Below are 22336 nucleotides of genomic sequence, written 5' to 3' on the forward strand. Positions count from 1 at the left end.
ACGAATGAATACTGATGTGTTGATAAAAGAGGGTCTACTAAGTGCGGGTCAAAGAGCGGAGATAGCAGTCGACGTGGAAGTCAAAGTCAAGGTGGTCAACGCCAAGATGTCAAAAGGCTCACCTATGATGGCTGAGCGGAGGTCGACTACAATGGTCGGTCGATAAGGTCAGTGTCCGATCGGCAAGAGGCTTGTCCGAACTGACCCTAGTCTAACTCGGAACAATAGGGTAAGATCATCAAACGCTCACTGCAAATCGATAGAATGATAAGGTCACCGAAGCGCTTATCCGAGCGGAAGCAGATAAGTTACTATACCTATTCACTATAAGAAAAAACAATCGAGGCCAACCGAGCGAAGAAGTCCTAGCCAAGCGGCTACCTCGTTCGGCTAAACAACGGGATCATTGTCGCATCTCTCAATATATTTTTGAGAGATAGTACGACTAAAGTTTTTACTGTCTTGTTAGGGATATGCATGCCCTGTTAAGATATGGTGTCAAAGGCACTTTCCTGACATGTCCTTTTATAGGATAAATTGGAGAACGTACCCACGACCAGTTGAAGAACATGCCCACGTCTCGAGAGAAGTGCGCACATTGCACACCATGACACTATGTAAAGGGGGTTCATACACTGGCGGAGGTACGCATTATTCACTATTCGCGCATGTGTCTACTGTTGCTTTATCTTTTTTCTCTTTTTGATGACTGACTTGAGCGTCAGAGGGTCAACGCCGAGTACCCCTTCCCTGGCTCGGCACTGACATTTCTTCTGTTGCAGAGCAGAGTGGAGTCTACATCTAATCAACATGATAGTCACATCCTCAGTTTGTCATCTCCATACTTTTTGAACGGGATAAGATAGGATAGTTAATGTAAAGAATTTTTAATTATTTTATTTAAAATTTAAGATAAAATAACTGATATGGAAAAAAAAATTAAAAGAGAATGCAGATGAGTGGAGCACCCATTCTCCTTTAATGGCCTCTTAAGGAACAATAAGAGCAGATGATTTGTTGCGACACAAAATTGGATAATTTAGGTGACCATATTGGCTGCCCCAAAAGTAAAGCTTAGTCTAGTTTCAGAATAGGAAAAGGAGCAGAAAATTCATCATCATGCCATAGAATATAAAAAATTAAAGAAAGCAAATTATTTTTCTATCCCCAAAAAAGTTATGACTTTATTTTCAAAACGAAAAGAGAAAAATTTGTATCTTTATTACCTCCCTCGAGCCATTCTTTCTTTACCTATTCCACTGTTCGCTGCTGCTGCTGCTGCTGGCCTGCTGCTGCTGACTTTTGCCAGCTTCCACCTCTCTCTCAGTGCAAAGCTTCATTGTTTTTTTTTCCGTATTAGAAGGGCTTTTGTTCTTCCACTGGATGCAATGGAAAAGGAAGAGCTCGGTAGCAGTAGAAGCGCCTACAGCTGTGCCGATGGAGCGGTGGCCGCTGCTCCGACGCAGGCCTCTCCGACCTTGCTGACGCCCAAAGCCTGCGAGGCGACGCCGTACCCGACGACCTTCGTCCAGGCAGACAGCTCCTCCTTCAAGAAGGTGGTGCAGATGCTCACTGGCTCCGCCGAGACTGCGGCGGCGGCGGCGGCGGCGGCCGGGAAGGGGCAGCCCCAAGGTACGGCGGCCAAGGCCACCGGCCCCAAAAAGCCGTCTTTCAAGCTCTACGAGCGGAGGAACATCCTCAGGAACCTGAAGATGCTGAGCCCTCTGATGCCCGCATTTCTGTGCTCCAATCCCAATTCCCCTGGCGGCGCAGCTGGATTCTCTCCCCTGAAGAGGCCGGATCTCCTGTCGCCCAGCATGCTGGATTTCCCCTCCTTGGTTCTTAGTCCGGTGACGCCCCTGATCCCGGATCCCTTCAACCGGCCGCAGCCACACCCGAGCTCCGAGGCAGCTAAGCGGGCAGAGGACCTGGCCATCGCTGGAAAAGGGTTCTACCTGCACCCGTCGCCCGGGGCCGCCACCGATCTGGAGCCGCCGCGGTTGCTGCCGTTGTTCCCGGTGACGTCGCCAAAGGTCGTCACCTCTGAGTTATCCCTTGCCACCCCTCACTCTGCTACTTAGAGAAGCAGAATTCCTAGGTTTTTAATGCTCTTCTTCAGCTGCAATTGTATGATTTGTTCTTAATTTCCAATCTATGATTGAAATTACCAGCATGAGAAAGAGTGATCATCTACGTGCCTTCAACTATTTCTTCAGAAGAAAAAAAAAATTGATAACTAAACTTGTTGAGATTATGCACTTCAGGAATTGACTTGAATACAACAGTTTATGGGAAATTCGAAGGGAACACTTAAAACAGATTACAACTTTTTCATTCTGCATTTCTACTTGTACCTCACATATTGAGCCAAGCCAGATCTTTTGGATTATCCTGAAAAACAAAAAAACTACTAAGAAAATTCAGATCTTTTATCGCTTTTTGGTGGGCAAAAGACTATTAGACTCGTCCTCTCGTCCTCGTTAGCCCGGCCTAGGACCATCACGAGAGAGTTAAAATGAATGAGAGAATGAGTTATACACTCCGTCATCGTCGGGATTCAATCCTTAGCTCGTTGAGTAAATCTATCATCCACTTATCATCTTTTGGTGGGCTGTATGAGAAACTAATTTGCAAGTTAAGCAGCAAGAAACTTGTGTCTTGTTTCACAAACTTTCACCAATTTTAGGAAACGCAGCACTCAACTCCTGCCCAAGCATTTATGATCTTTTTTTTTTAAAAAATAAAGCAAGTTTTAAAACATTCTATCCAATTACAAAACTTTCTAAATGTCGTACAAATTAATTGTCAATCTCAGCTAAACAATTATTCAATAACTTTAAACAAAAATTATTTTATAATTCTAGAGAATGAAAATTTAAACGCCTAAATTATTAATAAAACAATCTTATAGTTTTGATCGATTAATCAGTTCTAAATTAAAGTTACGAAAAATATATATATATCCGTTATGCTGGAGGAGTCACTATTTAAACGCACCGAATCAGATACCTCCCTCCTTTCTCTTATATATAAATGTATAAAATTAACATATATATTATAAATTAAATAAAGCGATGAAAATTGGACGGTTCATTTACCATTACACAAACTAAAAATTAAAAATATAAAATTTATTTTTTTTAAGAAAATATAGAACGAAATCATATAAAGATGTTAAATTCTGTATAGATAGAAACAAATTAATTATTTTTGTTTTAAGAACAAGTGGAATATAAAAAAAAACGTAATAATTTTGGTCATGGTTAAATGATCTCAAAATTATTAGAGGATTATAATATTTTTTTTTATCATATCTAAAATACTGATTCAAACTGTTGGATAAAAACTCTGTACACTATAGTAAAATACAATAAAGATGCACTTTTGACAATAACTAAATAGAAACATCCTTTTAATATTTAACGAAAAAAAAACACTTTTAATACTAAAATAAAAGAAGAGAAAAATGCTATTTTGATTTTGATTTTTATTTTTTTTTCCAATTTTTTACGTTGATGTAAAATGTTGTTATCTCAAAAGTCTGTGTTGCACTGACGGATCTCATCAACTTGGGCAGTGGCATGGGGCCATCTCATCATGATGGAGACACGCGGAACTTGTGGGCAAATAAAAGCCATTTAAAGCTGTAACCAGTCTGCCATGAAGCTCACTGATTCCTAGATGAGTAGGAAATGCCAAATCCACTGGTTGACTTGATTTCAAGGAAGAACAATGAGTATAAGAAAATTGATGAGTCAAGATAGTATTTTTTTTTTTTTTTTTTTTTTTTGGTTGTTGTTGTTATTACAAATAAAGTTGGGAGTACATATTTTCATCAAACTCGGCAAAAATAAGGCCATTTTACGTCAACTTGTGAAAAAAGTAATCAAAATCACAGTTTTAAATTAGATAAACCAGTAAAGAATATGCCCATTCCTAATGGAAACAAATTAATTGAGCATCAGATCCTTGTTGCCCACCAAACTAAAGAAAGTTTCATCTAAAACAGCCCAATTCCTAATTGTGGACTATGCTTACGCAAGCACTCTGGAGTTTAAAAAAAAACATTTCGAAGTGTTCACAGATGCATTTTCTAAATCCTCAAGAAAGAAATAGAAAAGGTAAGTGACAGTAGTGATGCACATCTCCAAATGACATGCTTTAATTCTTTAATGATAGGCATCCATCAGGAGACAGGAGCCAGGCATTGCAAAACAAGTTTCAGAGAAACACAAGGATATTGCATTAAAGTTTAACTTTCATATTTTTTGGATCTTTTCTGATCTATGCATCTAGAAAATGCTATTAGACTTGATTTTTCAAGTAATCTTAGTTATAACATTTAGTCTTCTGTGACTACACTCTCTGGCAGTCAGTGAAACATGTCAATATGGCCTACAGTTTGGGTAAATTTATTGCTAAATGATATTTGACAGGTCAAAGTTTGGTTCAGTGATAAGAGCAGATGCAGGCCCTTTGAGCCAAGAATTGATTCAGCGATACCTAATTTATTTTCATTTAGTACGTCAAAGGTGTTCCCCATTGCATTTTTATACTACTGTGTGAGTTGTAATAATCATTTTTGTTTGTATGTTTGTTTGTACCAATATCAGATGAGAAGTACAATGAAAATATGCAAAATCATAAACAAACATCAGGCAGATTATAGAATCTAGCAAATATACTTATGTAGCTTATTTGGATATTTTAATTGATGATTTAAGAAAGCAGGATCTAAGAAGCTACAATTAGGGTTAAGTAAACAAGTCGAGCCGAGCCGAGCCGAGCTATGGGGTATTCAAGCTTATTTGATAAGGTAACCAAGCCGAGCCGAGTTAAAATGAACCAAGCTTTTGAAATGAGTGTTCAAGCTTGGCTTGGTTTATTTTTTATGAGCTTGAGTTTGTTTGAAACTTGGCTTGAGCTCGGTTCGTTTAGATGTTATTAAGCTCTCAATTTAAGCTTGGTTTGAGCTTGGTTCGAGCTTGGCTTAAACTTGGTTCGAGCTTGGTTTGTTTAGATGTTATTAAGTTCTCAATTCAAGTTTGTTTGATTGTTTGAAACTTTTAGTTATTTAATTAGTTATTGAGCTTGATAATTTAAATTTATTTATTTATTTTATTTTATTATTTATTTAACATATTGAAAAGAGTTTTATTAATGAATATTATTCACGAACGTTGTTCATGAACGTTAACGAGCTGAACACAAATGTATTCAAACTTGTTTATTTAGCTTAAAGAACTGTTCAAGTTTGTTTGTTTAATTAATCTTATGCATATTGAACGAACATAAATAAGCTCTTACCAAGCCGAACATCAAATTTGTTCACGAATGCTTGATTCATTTATAGCCCTAACTACAATATTGGATCTAATAATGAGACAGATACATCTACTGCCTAAAAACCATGTCAAGAATATAATGTAATCACTTCGATATTGCTGATTCTTACATGGTTAAATTTGCAAAGTTAAAATAATTATGCAAAGATGATGACAGATGAGATTATCCGAAATAACCAGTGAAAAAAATTAAACCATAGAGTTATCGTAGAATAAAGTTCTAAAATTCGCTAGACACTAATCGGACGCCAGACCAGTGCCTAGGCAAGGACTAGGTGCTACTTGATAGATTTTACGGTATCAACATAAATTACATAATAAATCACATATTATAACTCCAACACAATAACATCAAATTTAAAATTAGTACAACTTACACAAATAATAAAATATTATATATTTATTTGTTATTCATCGGACACAAACTTAATATATCATTGTGATCCTCCTCAGAGACGGATCTTCATTGTGGCTATGCTGGCTAGCCTATCCTTGTTGCCCGACCCAAAAAATATTTTTTAGGAACATAACATACAATTTAATTTTGTTGGCTTCCTGCATATCAAAGTCAGCGAATCGGCGATTCGACGAATTGGCGAATCGGCAAAGTCAGAAGGGCTCAGATCTCGGAAGCTTCGCGTCCTCCATTACTGACAGAAGAAAGGTTATTTTCTCTATTTTCTTTTTTATCTTAATCAGTTTTTAAATCGATTGTTGCCCTATTTTTTCTTCTTGATTATTTCTTGGTCTTATCCCCGTTCTGTTTGAACAATTTTTGGCATTTTGGGTGTTGAATTGATGATGGTCATAGACTCATAGATTGTCACGGATAGATCTTTAGGATGCTAGTAATTAATATGCAACCTAAATCTCTGTTGGAGCCTAGAATTTTCAGGAATAATATCTAATCCTAAAATTTTTTTAATCTTCTCTACCATCCATCTGCAATCCACAGCAGCCAACATATTGCCTCCTGTTGTCCCGCGCCACCCGCTGCATTTGCAATTGCCAGCACAATCAAGTTGTGATGTTTCTACCATATGAGTTGCTTGACTGGTGATCTTGTCCGAACTGTGAGTTGATGAAAGCTGAGGACGTGACACTCTCTGCTGGCTCCGCGTAGACGCCGAGATGAGGTGAACCTCCGGCGAACCTGCAACAAAAGGAAAGGGTTGCTGCCCTTGATCAAGTGAGGAGAAGAAAGGCAACAATAATAATTGGAAAGGCTGAAAATAGAGAGGACAGCTGCTGGAATAGTAAGGGGAGAGGAAACCTTTGTCCTTATCACCGGTTGTACCGCAACCGTCCGAGCATATCTCTGACATGATATTGGAAACTTTCACCGTACGATTCTCTGTCTGGTCCGGCCGCTGACCATGCTGTCTGTCGGCGACACATATCTCGAAAAGGATATCTTTGGCCGTCCCTTTGTACTCTTCTGCACCTTCTGTCTTTTATCGGGCCGAGCGGGAGAGACGCTCGACCATACTGGTCGTCCGGGGGGGGGACGCAGGCGGGGCCGAGCGAGTGGGTCGCTCGGTCATATGCTCGGATGAATAGCGCAAACGTTGGCCTACGGCCCAGCTGAGAGGCCGCTCGGTCCAACCAGTTGTCGTATGCGGATTCCTGAGCGTCGGAAACTCGACCTTTAGTCAAGTTATCTCCGTGTCGGCCTAGCCTTCTGTTGCGGCCGATCGGCAAGGTGGCCTCCCGCTCGGCTCACCTTTTACGTTGATCGTCTCGACCTTGACCTCCACGTGCCATTAACCTCTGTCCGTACGGGACCCCTACTGGCACGACAACATCTCCTCCGTACACCAAGTGGAACGGCGTGGCCCCCGTTCCTTCCTTAGGAGTCGTGTGGAGTGCCCATAAGACGTCGGGGAGTTCGTCCACCCAGCTGCCCCTGAGGTGGTCGAGCCGAACCCTCAGAATTCGAAGAATTTCCTTGTTGGCGACTTTGGCTTGTCCGTTACTCTGCGGGTATGCCACAGAGGTGAAGTGTTGCTCGATGTCGTACCCTTCACACCATTCTTGGAGCTCTTGTCCGACGAACTATCACCCATTGTCAGACACAAGCCGCCTTGGAATGCCGAACCGACATATGAGATGCTGCCAGATGAATTTTTTGACCATCTGCTCGGTGATCTTGGCCAGTGGCTCTGCCTCAACCCATTTGGAGAAGTAGTCTACCGCTACCAGTAATAACTTCCTCTGTCCGATCGCCATAGGTAAGAGTCCCACGATGTCCAAGCCCCACTGGTCGAACGGACAGGATACCGTCGATGCCTTCATCTCTTCCGTCGGTCGGTAGGAGAAGCTGTGGTATTTCTGGCAGGAAAGGCAAGTGGCTACGGTCCGAGCGACATCTTCCTGGAGAGTTGGCCAAAAGTACCCGGCCAACAAGATTTTACTAGCTAATGATCAGCCGCCTGGGTGTCCCCCGCAAGATCCTTGATGCACTTCCTTCAATATATATTCCGCATCTTCCGAACTGACGCACTTTAAAAACGGCCGGGAAAAAGCTTTCTTGTAAAGCTGGTCCCCGATGAAGGTGAACCGACCGGCTCTCTTTCTCAGAAGCTGGGCTTCATCCCGATCGGACGGAGTGGCTCCTGACCGCAAAAACTCTACTATAGCCGTCCTCCAGTCGCTGGGAACGTGATGCCCTCCATTCTGTCAATATGCGCTACTAAGGATACCTGCTCGATTGCTTGTTGAGCACCAATCGGTGTTATTGAACTAGCCAGCTTTGCCAACTCATCTGCTGCTTGGTTGTCTGCTTGGGGAATTTTTTACACGACCACCTCGCCAAAGCTAGTCTTGAGCCTTTCGAAGGTCTCCACGTAGAGCTTGAGCCTTGCATTGTTGACCTCGAAAACTCCTGAGAGTTGCTGAGCGGCGAGCTGAGAGTCAGAGAAGATAATCACTCGGCTTACTCCCACATGCTGGGCGGCCTGCAGTCCCGCTATGAGGGTTTCATATTCCGCCTCATTATTAGTAGCTCGATAATCCAACCGAACGGGCAGATGCATCCGCTCTTCCTATGATGAGATTAACAGAATGTCGACTCCGCTCCCAAGTCGAGTTGATGACCCATCCACATAGACCTTCCAGGAAGCCTCAGGCTTGGGGATCTTCTTCCGTGACGAAGTCCGCTAGGGATTGCGCTTTAATTGCTGTGCGGGGTTGGTATTGAATATCAAATTCACTGAGCTCGGTAGTCCATTTAATCAGCCGTCTGGACGCCTCTGGGTTGAGGAGGACTCTCCCTAGAGGGTTGTTCGTCATGACAATGATTGTGTGCGCCAGAAAATAGGGTCGGAGTCTCCGAGCGGTGAGGACTAAAGCGAATGCAAGCTTTTCGAGACCAGTGTAGCGGGACTCAGCATCCTTTAGGATATGACTTAAGAAATACACAGGCTGCTCTTCGCCATTTTGCCTTACTAGCGCCGAGCCGACGGCCTGCTCAGTCGAGGATAGGTAGATACGGAGTGGTTCGCCGGTGGCTGGCTTAGCCAGTACAGGTAATGAATTCAGATACACCTTTAATTCTTCAAAAGCCTGATCACACTCTGTGTCCCATTGGAATTTGGCTGCTCGACGCAAAATCTTGAAGAATGGCAAACTCCGGTCGGCTGTCTTAGAGATGAATCGTGACAAGGTTGTTATCCGTCCAGTGAGGCGTTGCACTTCCTTCATGCTTCGGGGCGGTGACATGTCCTGCAGCGCCCTCACTTTGCTAGGGTTCACCTCGATGTCCCGTTCGGTAACGATGTAGCCCAGGAATCACCCACCTTTCGCCCCGAACAGACACGGGTTCAACTCCTGACCGTACATTCTCGTCGGAAGGTTTCTTCTATATCTCACACAAGTCGACCGCTCGGAGTGATTTAATAAGTATGTCATCTACGATACCTCTCAAGTTTCCGCGATCTCCGCATACTCCTAGAATCTGTGAGTCATGTCCGAGTGGCTCGCCGTTCAACAGAAACCGATTACCAGAAAGGGTGTCGACCGTGATGAAACTCACTTTCTCTCCTGGTCTTCTTGAGCGGCACTGGTGATAACACGATATTCATCGATGCATATCACCACATCCGGCAATGAGTCCACCATTTGGTCGATCCGGGGGTAGAAGTCCTTCGCACGCGCCCTATTAAGGTCCCATCAATCAACGACCCTCCACTTGTTACGGGAGACTAGCACCACATTTGTCAACCGAAATTGCACTACTTATATATGGCCCTTTTCGACCTTCCTTCGGATGATGACGTCTCTACTGCGAAGTCCCGCTACCTTCAACCCGAATGCCTGGACATGGAGCCTAGCGCCCACGCTCGCGAAATGCCCAACTCGTGGGTTGACCATGCGAAGACATCATGGTTGCGCTAGGCACTCTCGACTCCTCCCTAGCCTTCCTCCGGCGACGCCTATGAATGTTGTGGCTTCGGTGGATCTCTCCTCCTTTCCTCGTAAACTAAAGTTGAGGCTTTTGAGTTACCTGATTTTAGGCTCCAGGCACGATGGACTCGGCTCGGACCATTTCCATATAGCATCGTCGGGCGACCAGTCTCGGACTTCGCCCACTTGGTCCTCCACGGGAACTTGATCTAAAGTAGAGATAACCGCCGAATTCGTTGAGTGTGGTGGCGCCCAATACGACATTATGGGGAGGGCATCGACCACTGTTAGTGGTTCTCGTTCTTGGCAGCTGCCTCACCCGTGAATGCTGATAGCGGCCCCGCGCTAACCTGCGGTGAATCCATACAAGGTGTTATCAAGAGCCAAGATCAATTTGTAGTTGGTCGACGCCTTTTTGAATATAATGTTGACCGAAATCTCTGTATCAATAAAAATGCGATGAATAGTGTAATTTGCTATTACCTCGGATGATGAGTGTGTCGTCGACACTTCAACTCCTTCAGGTCCCTAGGCCCGGCGATCTGGACCTCGTGGTTTCGTTTCGCACTGCGCATGAATCCTTACCGCCGCGTGTGCCCTTTCTAGCCCCTGGAATCTCCTCCGTAGGGCCCCAATGATGATGTTGATTTGCAGTGGTATTGCTCGATTTTCCTCCTCTCGGGAGGCCTCGCTCTCTGCGAGGCTTTGACCTCGGCGGATGATGATGCTACCACTGACCGACTCCCTAGCCCCATGTCGTCCGGTCCCTGCCTGGGAGCCGATTAGGTGAAGGATCGCGATAGCTTCTCCCGGGTGAGCGATCGACGGAAGGCAAGGCCGACGAGTGTGGTGGTCGGGCGGGTGAAGTGAAGCAGAACATGGAGTCCATACCTTTCCCTTATGCTTAGGTCGATCACCGCCATCATGCGACAACTTGCGGTCTTGATTCGTGGTGTGGACGATCCTCCGGCTCGAGGTCCTCTTTGGCGGTTGATGGTCTGGTTGGTTGCCTCTCGTGCGCCATGGCGGCCACCATCTTTTCTTTCTTCTCGCCCGAGCTTCCTCCACATTGATGTATTCATTGTCTTGGCATGGTCAGTGCGTTGTGAAGGCGATACGAGCGAGCGAGCAGAAGAAATTCACAAGCCCTGTGTGACGCATTCATCATGGTCTCGAGGTAGCCTCGGGATATCCATGGCCACCTAGTTACCGGATGTAAGCTCCGGGCGTCTCCCTGACCTTGTTTTACGGCGTCGAGGTCGATAGCCGTCCCGAAATGATGAAGGAAAGCTGCGGAATTCTTCAAGCTAGGACCGATCCGTCCGACCTCGAAACCACCATCGCTGCTGAAAAGGGTGGTGAGAAATACCCTATACTTTACACCATCTGTATATTGATGTAAAGTGGTCGTGTTGTCGAACTTACCCAGATGGTCATCCGAGTCAGTGGTCCCGTTATATTCTTCGATTGTCGGGCGCTTGGCAGTGGATCCTAAAGAATGGCCTCGGAAAACTGTCGATTGATCCGCTCGGGGGATGACTCAGCCCGAGGTGCCTTCCCCTTCATAGCATCCCGTACGGGCGCTTCATCTGATGACCCTTGATTGGCGATCGGATGAGTCCGGAATAATGCCGATGAAGCGGCAATAGGCGGAGGTGCATTCCTGAGGGGCCTAACCTTTATTCTCGCCTATGTGAGTATTGCTAGGGTCCTCCCACCGCCACACACCGCCTGTTAGTGCCAGCAACCGCCGCCAACGCCTGTCCGCCGCTCCACGATTTTGCCGCTCTTGCCTCAATAAGGCTGAGCTCCTCTTGAGAGTGTCACGGTGTGTGGTCGCCCGGCTCCTTCCATCTTCTGCGCATCCCTCCACAGCGGTGCCATTGATCTGTCCGAGGTGAGTTGATGAAAGGGCCCGTGGCTCGTGGCGCCGTGACCTGGATGAGGTGGACCTGCCGAACGCAGGAAAGGTTCGGCGGTACCGCGACCCTCCGATGCTCAAGTCAGCGAGAAGAAAGCTGAAGTAAAATAAGGAGTGAGCTATAGTATGATTGATTGATACCGTCACGTCGGTCCGGGGAAGGCTCTAAGGCGTCGGGGCGGCGTACGATCGTCGCGTTCCCCAAACATATATCTCAAAATGGATGTGTCGGAACGACGCGCGATACCGCAAATACGCGTATCATCATGCACATGCTGGATCCACCCGGCATTCTCTGACATCGTCCGTGGAAACATGCTTACTCGTCATTCAGCACATATCTTGAAAAGGATATCTCCGCCGCCCTTTGTACTCTCTTCCGCACCTTCCGCCTTTTATCGGACGACCATCTTGGTGAAGACGTCAGGGGACCAGCTGAGTCTCGGTAATGCTCGGATGAATAGCGAGGCTGGCCTCTACCACCGAGAGGCCGTTTGGCTAACCGTTGTCGTATGTGGATTCACGAGCTGACCCTTAGTCAAGTTATCATTAGCGTCGATCCAAGTGAGTGTGACCTCCCGCTCGACTCACCTTTTATGTTGATCGTCTCGACCTTGACCTCCATGTGTTATTAACCTCTATCCGTACGGGACCCCTCCTTTACTTCCGGATCAACTGGATTTCTTCTATTAGATTATATGTAAAGTTATAAGAAATAAATTGATTTCCTACCAAAAATTACTAAAGTGGTTTGTCCAACTCTTGTTAGCTGTTGAGTACTTGCATTCCAACTTTGTTTTGCACCGAGATCTTAAGGCTGGTGACATTAGGCAGAACCTGGTTCTCTTTTTATTTTCTTACGTGATTTATTTCATTATGTCTCTTGTGTGGCCAAAAAGGGTGATTCGTTCGCCTCCAGTGAATCCCGCCAACCCCTCCTTAGGTCAACACGGAGGAGGTAAATCACGGGTAGCTACTAGCTATTAGTTCAAGTGGCAAGGTATGGGAGGAGGCATGCTCGGACATGCCGAATTTTGACTCCAATACCTTATGTGACAACATCTTACGCCTTAATTACCGCACCACCCCGAAAGGACCATTTGATTATGTCTCTTGCATCTATGTGAGGACCAATTTGATTATGTCTTTTTCATCTATGTGATAGTGTTCAAATTTATTTCTCACTTAGCATTAAAATGTTCTCTTTGGTTAGCAACTTGACAATGCTTAGAGATTTAGATAATCATTATTTTATTTACACTTAAACTTTTCCTTGCCTCCTTTCCTGTGCAAGAGATTTTTTTGGATTAGCTAAAAATCTAAAAGCTGATGATTTGGCTTCTTTTATGTATTATAATTCCTCGAATATTTTCTTCTCCAATATACAACTCTTAGAATGTGATATGAAATATTGTTTAACTAATTCACATGATTTAGTTAGTTAAAGATAACTGATATTACATGTATGATATTTTTTAAAAAAAATATTTAATTTCTGTCACCTTCAAATGTAAGGGCCAAATAGCAAACCAAAATCAATTTCAGGATGAGCCGGTCCTTTCTTTTCTTCTTTCATTCCATGCAAAGTTCTAGGTGCTGAAGTTTTGCGGCAAGTGGAGTTGTGAAATGATGTGATTAAAATTGCCATATCAACGCTAATATATGTTTTTTCTCACAAGCATACAAGGGTAGTCTAATATACGAAGCTCCCGCCATGTGGGATCCTAGAGAAGGATCCATTGTACTCAGTTTTATCCTATTTTTTTTATAAGAAGTTGTTTTTCGGATTCGCCTTTTTGGTCACAAAGCAACAACTTTACCGTTGCGCCAAGACTCCCTTTCTTTTTTTCTCACAAGCATATCAACGATAATTGACCCACTGCCCCAGCTGCCGACATTGTCGCTGCTGTGACAAACTTGCTCAATCACGGCTACTACCGTGTGCGCAACCAACTCACAGGCAATAGCCACGCGATGCTTTGGTAGCTGTTGTAGGCCAGCAACAACAACTGTTGGCTGCTACTACCGTCTTGGTTTTTCGTAGTTATCACTTGATTTTGATTTTGTCTAGTTTATTCCAAGTTCATATCATGTCTATTGTTACTTTTACTTGTTTATTAATTCAATTGTTATTTCATTATTTATTTAGGGATATAACTTGAACTATTTTAAAATGGAACATCAATCTGCTGCAAAGCAAGGAAAGACGATAGCCTCGTACTTTAAGAAGAGATTGTCAAATTAGTGAAGCACTTTAATTCCCACTGCCCCTATAATGCAACATCAATCTAGTGAAAGTCTTCCAATCCTTGGTGTCCAAATTCTTTCAATTTCCTCTTCTAGCAACGATCATCAGTTATTCTCTAGTTGTATTGAATTAGATCCAGGAAAAAGAAGACAAATATGTGAATATTATATTAATGTACGAGATGAGATAAAATGATCATATTTAAAGATGGGGCCTTATCAACCAGATATGTTGGAGTATTCAGCTACAAAATTTAGAAGTCAGAATCGTCAATTTCAAACAAAAAAAATGATTTCAGAAATTTCATTGGTTGGAGCATTTGCCTTCAACAAATAAGGCATATTGCTTGGATTGTTTTCTTTTCCTGATTGATGTTAATTTATCTAATATCTCAGTATTGGTCCATGAAGGATTTAATAATTGGAAAAAAGTAAATCAAGGAAAAACATGTGCATTTCTTACCTATATTGGTTCTGCAGCTTCTTCACCTCATATTATATGTGAGAGAAAGGCTGAAAATTTGACGAGACTCTGGCAACATATTGATAATGTCATGCATGTCCAATTTAAAGAGGAAAAAGAGAAAAATTATTTGTGTTTGGCACTTCAATGTATGTCTTTAGAGGTAATGATGAATCTCTATCTTCATCTAATCGTAGGAATTTTCTTGAATCAGTAAAGGCTTTTGCAAAAATGAGTACAGAAATTGATGAAGTTGCACTTGAGAATGTTCAAAAAAAATGTTTAATATAAATTTAAAAAGAGATTTTACATATTATGGTTAATAGAGTACAAAAGATGATTCGTGAAGAAGTTAAAGATAAATATTTATATATTTTTGTCGATGAAGCACGGGCATATCTAAATGAGAGCAAATGGCCATTATCTTGAGATTTGTAAATAATTATTGGGTTTTGATAGAAAGATGTTTTGTCATCAAAAGTGTTAGTGATACTACCTCATTGAACCTGAAAAAAGAAATATTAAATATTTTTATTCATCATGACAAGTTAAGAAAATCAGAGGCCAAGGATATGATGGTGCTAGTAATATGTGTGGCACATGGAATGGACTTCAGGTATGATTTCTCAAAGATTGTCCCTATGCATACGATGTCCATTGTTTTATCCATCGATAACAACTCACATGAGTTTTGCAGCCAAAGATGTCAGTGTTATTTGGGAGTTCTTTTCTCATTTGGACAATATAGTAAATGATCCTGTTCGAACGCTAAATCAACGGACGTTGGGCACGTGGCGCTCTCCGGTTGCCGACGTGGGTCTTCGACCCGGTTGCCGCGAACCTCGGTAGACAAGTCGGGGAAGGGTTCCCATGTACCTCCCGGCGCTTCAAGCCGAGCTAGCAATGAAAAAGGTGGCTCGAAATATTAGAACGCGTACCTGAGGATGAGGCCTTATATAGGCGGTGACTGAGTGTACACATACGAGGTGTGCGTGCGTCCGTGGCCCATACCCGGTAAGAGACGTCGGGTGAGCTTACGACCCATATTACTCTATCGAACATGTCTCTGACGACGGAACCTATCATAAGATTTGGGTATATTTCCACGTATGAACATGTATCGAAAAGATGTCACTTGTCCTTGCCCCTTACTCCCACTGGAGGATATCCTACCGCCAGACTCCCGTGTCTCGGTGGTTTTACTGAGATTCTCAATCAGTGCTTTGTGGAGACTGATTAGCCACTTATGGCTTTGGTGATGCGGGTCCGCTCGCCCCACGATCTTATCCATTTGGCCTTGGACCCGACACCGGCGGGCGGCTTAACCATCAAGCTGGACCCCGTGACCCGGCGGTCAGACCCACCCTCTCCTACTAGGCCACGCAACTTTGGCTTCCACATGGCGTTGGCTCCACCGGATGAGGCTGACGGTCGAGACCGACCACTCTCCGTGAGCCACCTGCTGACTTCACGTGGCGTTGACCGGACGGGGTCTCCTCGCTCTTATAACCTATCACTGCCTCCCTTCAAATCTAGTCAAAGGAGATCATTATCCGACTGACCGGACTATTAGCTAAGCCGCAAGGCCGCCTTTCAGTACACCTAATCCGGGCTTTGATTACATGGTGATGGCCTCGAGGTTAGTCAACAGCAACCTCCCTTGGATCTCTGGATCCCCTCATCATGTATAACGCTTAGAGCACATATCGATGCGCGCATTAAATGCATCGAATGACCTAGCCACGTGGCACGGTCGAATAACTGGTAAATCTGCACCGCATGGTGGTGCTTTGATGGATCGAGGTTTCAAAATGAGCAGCACTGCATGCAAAATCGTGATTCGTGACCTAGATCACACACCCTGAGAGTATAGAAAAATCCTCGCCTTCCTGTTCACTCTTGCCATTGCAGCACCTACTTTTTATTTCACCCTCGTACTGTGTGTTTTGTGTTCTAGATCTATTCCTGCTTCTCTTCCTTGACTTCCTAAGGGCTCTACCTTGCTTCGCCTCGCTCATGTGATTTCTTCTCAACCTTGAAACCTTGCGGCCTGGCCTGCTGCGTTGGTCCGCTTGATTCGCCTCCTCGCCATCCGACCACTAACAACTCTAATTGCTGCCGCTGAGAGAATGATGTGGATCGTGTTTCACCCGCCTTTCATGGATAACTCAATGGCGTGCGGCCCGCCCGGCCCTTGGTACATGGAGAAGTGGCTGTTGCAGACAAAGGAGATCTCAGAGCCTCAAAGGCCCTACATCATACGCCGCAAAAGGAGTACAAGCCGAGTCCGAACAAAAGTCAAGTCTGACTGGGAAGAGACGGCTTAATTAACCCCGGGCCACGCCGACCGGAACAGATACAGACAGAACGAATGAGGGCCACCACCAAAAAATTCTCTCAGAGTTTTAGGGACGCGTACCGATGGTCTGACGAGATCAGCGAAGACGATCGAGGGCAACCGACTGTGCACAAAGACTAAAGGATCAAGCATACTGACAATGTCGGCGACCGAGCCGAGTCCACGCTTTGCTCAAGATAAGAAGAGGCTACATCAGTGCACCTAATTCCTGAAGTGAGGCCGATTGCCCTTCGAGACCGGTCGTTAACACGCCGCCTATTCCAGTCCTTATTCCGGCTCCACACTATCTCCTACTACGATCAAGTATAGTCCGAGACTAACAGAGATCATGCGTCAAGACTCATGTTATGATTACATGAGTAGACGTCAGCAGATACGTAGTGTCGGACCGCCTCTTTTTTTCTACGACTGAGTGGTCATGCCTACTAAGTTCAATGTCGCTAATTGCAATTCCGACTTCAGTGTATTTCGTCTTTCACGATTGCGTTCCGCCACTTACAAATTATCACCTCGTAGCTTTAATTCGTAATATGAGTCTATAACTAGTTTGATATTGAGGTAGTGAATGAAGTAATGTAATATTCCGATCACTTGGCTTGATAGCGAGATCGCGAGAGACGTAAGGGTGCTAGGCCGAGCAAGACTGAGACGGCATATCCTTCGGGCAAATTGCATCCTTTTATGGTCATTCCTCGCTTTATAGACGCCGCTCGGCGGTCAGCTCGGCCTTAACGTCTGGTTCCACGGTTCTGACGCTTGGACGGCCGCCGGCCGTCTCGACATTTTAACGTCTCGAGTGAGTTTCCGCGGCTTCAGGCTTGACGAGCGTAGACGAGACTGGGCTGCCCATTGCGCGTCGCCGTCGACTTTTCCCCCTCCCTTCTTCGTATTATAGCGGGGCCTGTCGATATTTAATCTCGACGGCGCGGCATTATGCATTTATGACCGGCTCTGACTCGATTTATATTCCTGGCGCATTTATACGCCGGCTCCTCTATGCACGCCTGAACTCTGGCGGTCGACTGATTTGCGACGCCCCGCCTTCGCGGCAGGAGCGCTGCGTCGCTTGACATTCGCCTTAACGACGCGACGCTCCGCTTATGTTTAGGGGCGTCCTGATATTGCGAGTTCGGCTGCGCTCGCTGTCTGCCTCTCGCTACATATTAGCTCGGCTTCGCTTCAGTTTACGCTCGACTTCCGAGCTCGGGCGTTTAAGACCGGGCCGAGGGTTGTCGTCGTTATTTAACGCTGAAGACGCACCTGTCTCCGCCTGGGCGTCTCGATGCTCACTGACGGCCTAACTCTTAATCTTTAACTAACGTCTCCGCTGCACACCGTACCGCCTAAGAAACCCATTAGTCATACCTGTAATATTCTGAATTTTGCTTCCCAGACATACAGCACCTGCAATATCTGGGCTAGAAGAGTTAGGCTCCATCTGCACGGGTGCCCAGGTGCTTCACCGAAATTATATAATAGAGATGATTCAGGCCCGGTCGACTTTTCCAGCTTCGTGCAGCACTCGAGCTGAAAGCGTGTAGGAGCATCGCGGCTTTCGCTCGAAAAAGATCGCCACACGGAATGATACGAATTGCGCTGGTTGTAGTTACCCTTTCATTCTTTGGATGCCATTACACTTTATCGACCGCTGGCTCTTTCTTCAACTAACCGACTCCATTGTTCCTCCTAAGCTTGTCCTCATAATTTTGATCAAGCAAATAACCCAACTCGGCTCAACCAGCGGGGATAACAGCATACGACAATGGAAGGGCGGACACTTCTTCCTGTGGGTCGATCGATGGCGTAGCAGCACCTCATCCTGACTTTCTCCATAGTCAGATCATGAAGAATTTCCTGATGCGGGTCTACTGAGGATATACACGCGATATGGGGATATACCATTGATGCAAAATGTTGCTCGATGTCATAATTTTGCACCAATCTTCGATAAACTTCTGCTGGAATGCGGCGCCCACCATCATTTCCGCTCTGAGATAAGTCGGCCGGGGAACGAACCGGCGAACCATGATGATGATTACCGCACATAAATTTCTCGACCACGCGATCTTGGCTAGCTTGGCCTTAGCGGCACCCACCCACTTAGAAAAATAATCAACCGCCACCGCACGAAAAATCGTCATCACCGCCGTCGCCACGCCATGAACGGACCCAAAATCCATTCCCGTTTGGGACACAGAACAGAGTTGCCCTTTTCTTCTTATTATGACAATTTTCTGTGACATTATGGCAGCTTTGTAATCTCGTCCAGTGAAAGTCGTGGCACCCGCCATACAGCATCGCTCGCTAGTGATCGCCTCTGATGTCCCCGCCGCGACACCGAGACCTTCTGGGCACTGTATGCCATCTACGAACTTCACTAACTCGCCAGAGAAACTCTCTTGTATAGTTGATCTCGAGTGAATGGCGTGAGCACAAACGTGGGCTCCTCTTCTTAGTAGCTCCGCCATCCCGATCCTGACGGCACCGCGAGGAAACTCCATGATGGGTGTCCGACTTAGGAGACCCTCCATACCATCTCGGGTATACGGCAACATAATTCATGAACGGCGATTAGCTTTATGGTGCTGACCTCGCTGGAGTTGGCATCGGGTCCGATTTTTCGCTCCGCATTACCGGACAACGCTAAAAAGGCTTTTAAGTCCAAAGGCTCCGCAGGTCGAGAATGCCGATTTCATCCAAGAGGGCGGCCCCAGCCGAGCGGCGATCTACAATCCGCTACATGCGGGCTGTCCGTCTCAGCTCCGCCTGGGCGGCCGGCTAGAGGACTCCTCATCATACGCCATTGTTTGTAGCTTATATATCCAATGATAAGTGTGCTTTTTTTTTCTTGAGGGAACAACAACATGTATTCAATCAAGCGGCTTAAGGCAAGGTGGATGACCCGTCCACAAATATTTTCCATAGCTTAGCTTCGGCTCACGAATTCGCTCAATTCGCAGACGGGCATCATCTTGCAAGGAAAGGGGCGAGCGTGGTATTGGATGTCAAATTCACTTAACCCCTATTTGGGTCCGGACGCCGCTCGGATTCAATAATACTCCAAGTCTGCCATTGTCTCGACAATGATGGTATGCGCCTGAGTAGGGAAGTAGGGATTTGGCGCCGCGACTGGACCACGGACTACGTGTGTGGCGAGATTGACATCTTTTAAAATATGACTAAGAAAATGCAGGCAGTCTCCGTCACTAGTGCCGAAATTGCTAGCGGTGTTGACAAGCGGATACATAGTGACGCCCACCGCCCGCTGCAGCCTTGAACACCGAGTTCAGATATACCAAATCAAATCTTTCAAATCTTCGCGCCCGCCGATCGCATTCTTCATGTTGGACTTAGTGACCTCTAATTTGAAAAAGCTCCGGCCTTTACGTCGGTGGAATCGAGCTGAAGAAAGGCCGTTTATCCGTTTGGTGGTCACTATACTTTTGTATGGGGCATGTCTTGTAGAGTTTTCACCTTTAGCGGTTCTGCGATTAACCCGATGCCTCCGTTCCATCTACAGTATCTAGAGAAACACCCTCCTTTTGCATACGACGGGCATTTACGAGTTAGCTGACATATTAAGTAACGCCTTCGGAAGGTTTTCCATGTCTTCAAATCGGCCGCCGGACGGACTGATAAGAATGTAGCCCATAAACTTCAGATTCCGCGATTCTGACTCCTCCTCAACACTTTGTTCATAGTTGATAAGTGGCCCGCGCTCAATCCGAATAAGATATAGCGAGAAGAGGTATAAAGACCGGTTCATCGACTAACTAACTCTGATCTTCCAGAGCCAGCATGGATATCCGAGAGCATCTTCAACCTCAAGTCGAATCCACCGATTTCGATGATCGATTAAGGGTAAAATCCTCGACACGCCTGTTAAGGTCCGTCCCTAATCGATGTGCACCTCCACTTTCCGCTCGGAAACTAGCACCAACCACATTCGCTGGTGAAACTGAACCTGAACCTGACCTCACGATATATGGCCCCGAGTTTCTCTCACTCCGATGATTATGATTACGGCATTTCTCTCATACCAATAAGTCCCTTCTGCTTTTGGCCGTCGGCCGGTCCGTGAGCTCATGGCGTCGCATGCTATACTTGGTGAAATTCCGGGCAGCTCGTGCTCATGCGTCTACCAGACGAAGACATCATGGTTTCTCGGAGGCATGATCACCCTCCTTCCTTTTTCCATTTCCCGCACGCGATATTGAATGGTCTACGATCAGGTCGTGTATATATCCCGCAAATTGATTCTTATATGAAGAATGAATTTGGACATTCATTCTGTATAAACCATTGATTATTTTAAGGTTATTGCAATTTGCTTACTTTGATTTACGCCTTGGCAGAAACGCCGGTTGGTCTCCCGCACTTTCTACTTTATCGTGACCGAGAGAACGATCTTCCTTGAAAGAGACACCGACGCCGAGCGGCCTAACAGTCAAGTACGACGACGTGATGATGAGAGTCCACCACCACGAAAGTTCCCTCCAAAGCGTCGGTAGCTGTGACCCAGTGGCAAAGATGTGTCACTTCAGGGTCTGGTCCGAACGTACCGTGCTTCGGCGTTGTCTTTGTACCTGGTCCGGCCACTCAGAGTGATCGAACGAACGTATATGATACGTGACGAGTAAAAGGGCGCATAGATAGGTGTAGTAGAGTTGGCTAGTTCTGCTTTGATGCCGTATGAACCGCCACTCGGCCGCAACACCAGCGCGGGCGGTTCCAATATGGTTCCGCACGATCTGAGATACATGCTCGCATCCACGGCGACCGCAGTCCGAGTCACCGAGTCCAACATCCTATATGATTTTTCCTTCGTATTTGACTCCATTGCGCGGACGGTGGGGGAAGACTTTGCGCCGGAGTGGAGATTCACGCCTGGCGTTCCCAGCCGTCTCGATCGGGCTCGTCCGTGTCGGCTGGTCTCTGCGTACGGTTTCACCGATGGCTTCACGGCTGGCATTCACTGCCCGCCACTGCCCTGCCTAGGTGACTTATGGTGATCGCAGGACAATTAGAGGAAGACTTCCCTCGGTGCCTTAAAATCCGGTGAAGAGAGGGGTCATCTCTTTCATCGCTCGCGCTCACGCTACTTGCTAACTTGTGAGACAGGTCTTGACGAGCCTCAATTGCTCCCCGTCTCGGGTCACTCCGCAGGTCACGTGGCTTCAAGCCTCGCCTAAGTATTACTGAGCGCTCGCCTTTTCCTTGCTTTACCGCCAAGTTCTTGCAAGACCGCATACAAGAGCGCCTGCTATGGGATATGATGCCCGCGACAAGATGCGTAGGTAATTACGTAGTCTGGCGCTTCGGCTTCATGACGGAAAATCCCGTCCATGAGGCCTGGTGCGTGGCATTCATCATCCCTCGCTGAACCACAACCCGGCAGCCAAATGGATGTAAGCCTTCAAGGCGGGCTGTCACGGCGGCACGGCACATGTCACTTGCTAGCATTGATCGCGTGGAGGAAGGGTCGTTGTGGAGGAAGGTCGTCGGAGGGTCTCTTTGGCATAGATCAGGTCCCACACCTCGAACCAGTTGAGCCGATCAGAGTGGTGAGGAAACTGACCTTATCCGTCCGTGTACTG

The 22336-nt window shown here is 45.8% G+C and overlaps 2 protein-coding genes across 2 annotated transcripts in view; one reads left to right on the forward strand and one right to left on the reverse strand.

The window, feature by feature from the left end:
• Positions 1-1163: 1163 nt before the first annotated feature.
• Positions 1164-2180, forward strand: LOC122020591 (VQ motif-containing protein 4-like). Its single transcript, XM_042578580.1, has one exon. The coding sequence runs from the start codon at positions 1179-1181 to the stop codon at positions 2079-2081; it is 903 nt and encodes a 300-aa protein (XP_042434514.1). The 5' UTR covers positions 1164-1178; the 3' UTR covers positions 2082-2180.
• The window catches only part of LOC122020598 (thioredoxin-related transmembrane protein 2-like), a 41996-nt gene continuing 21651 nt past the window's right edge, over positions 1992-22336 (reverse strand). The window contains exon 10 of the mRNA XM_042578602.1: positions 1992-2119. Within this exon, the coding sequence (XP_042434536.1) occupies positions 2078-2119 (42 nt within the window). The 3' untranslated portion in view covers positions 1992-2077. The remainder of the gene's footprint in view (positions 2120-22336) is intronic.

This window comes from Zingiber officinale, chromosome 1A, assembly GCF_018446385.1.
Source record: "Zingiber officinale cultivar Zhangliang chromosome 1A, Zo_v1.1, whole genome shotgun sequence".
Taxonomy (NCBI): domain Eukaryota; kingdom Viridiplantae; phylum Streptophyta; class Magnoliopsida; order Zingiberales; family Zingiberaceae; genus Zingiber; species Zingiber officinale.

Bases quoted from the DNA above. Each gene is read 5' to 3' on its own strand.
- LOC122020591 (XM_042578580.1), top strand. From the start codon at position 1,179: ATGACTTTATTTTCAAAACGAAAAGAGAAAAATTTGTATCTTTATTAC.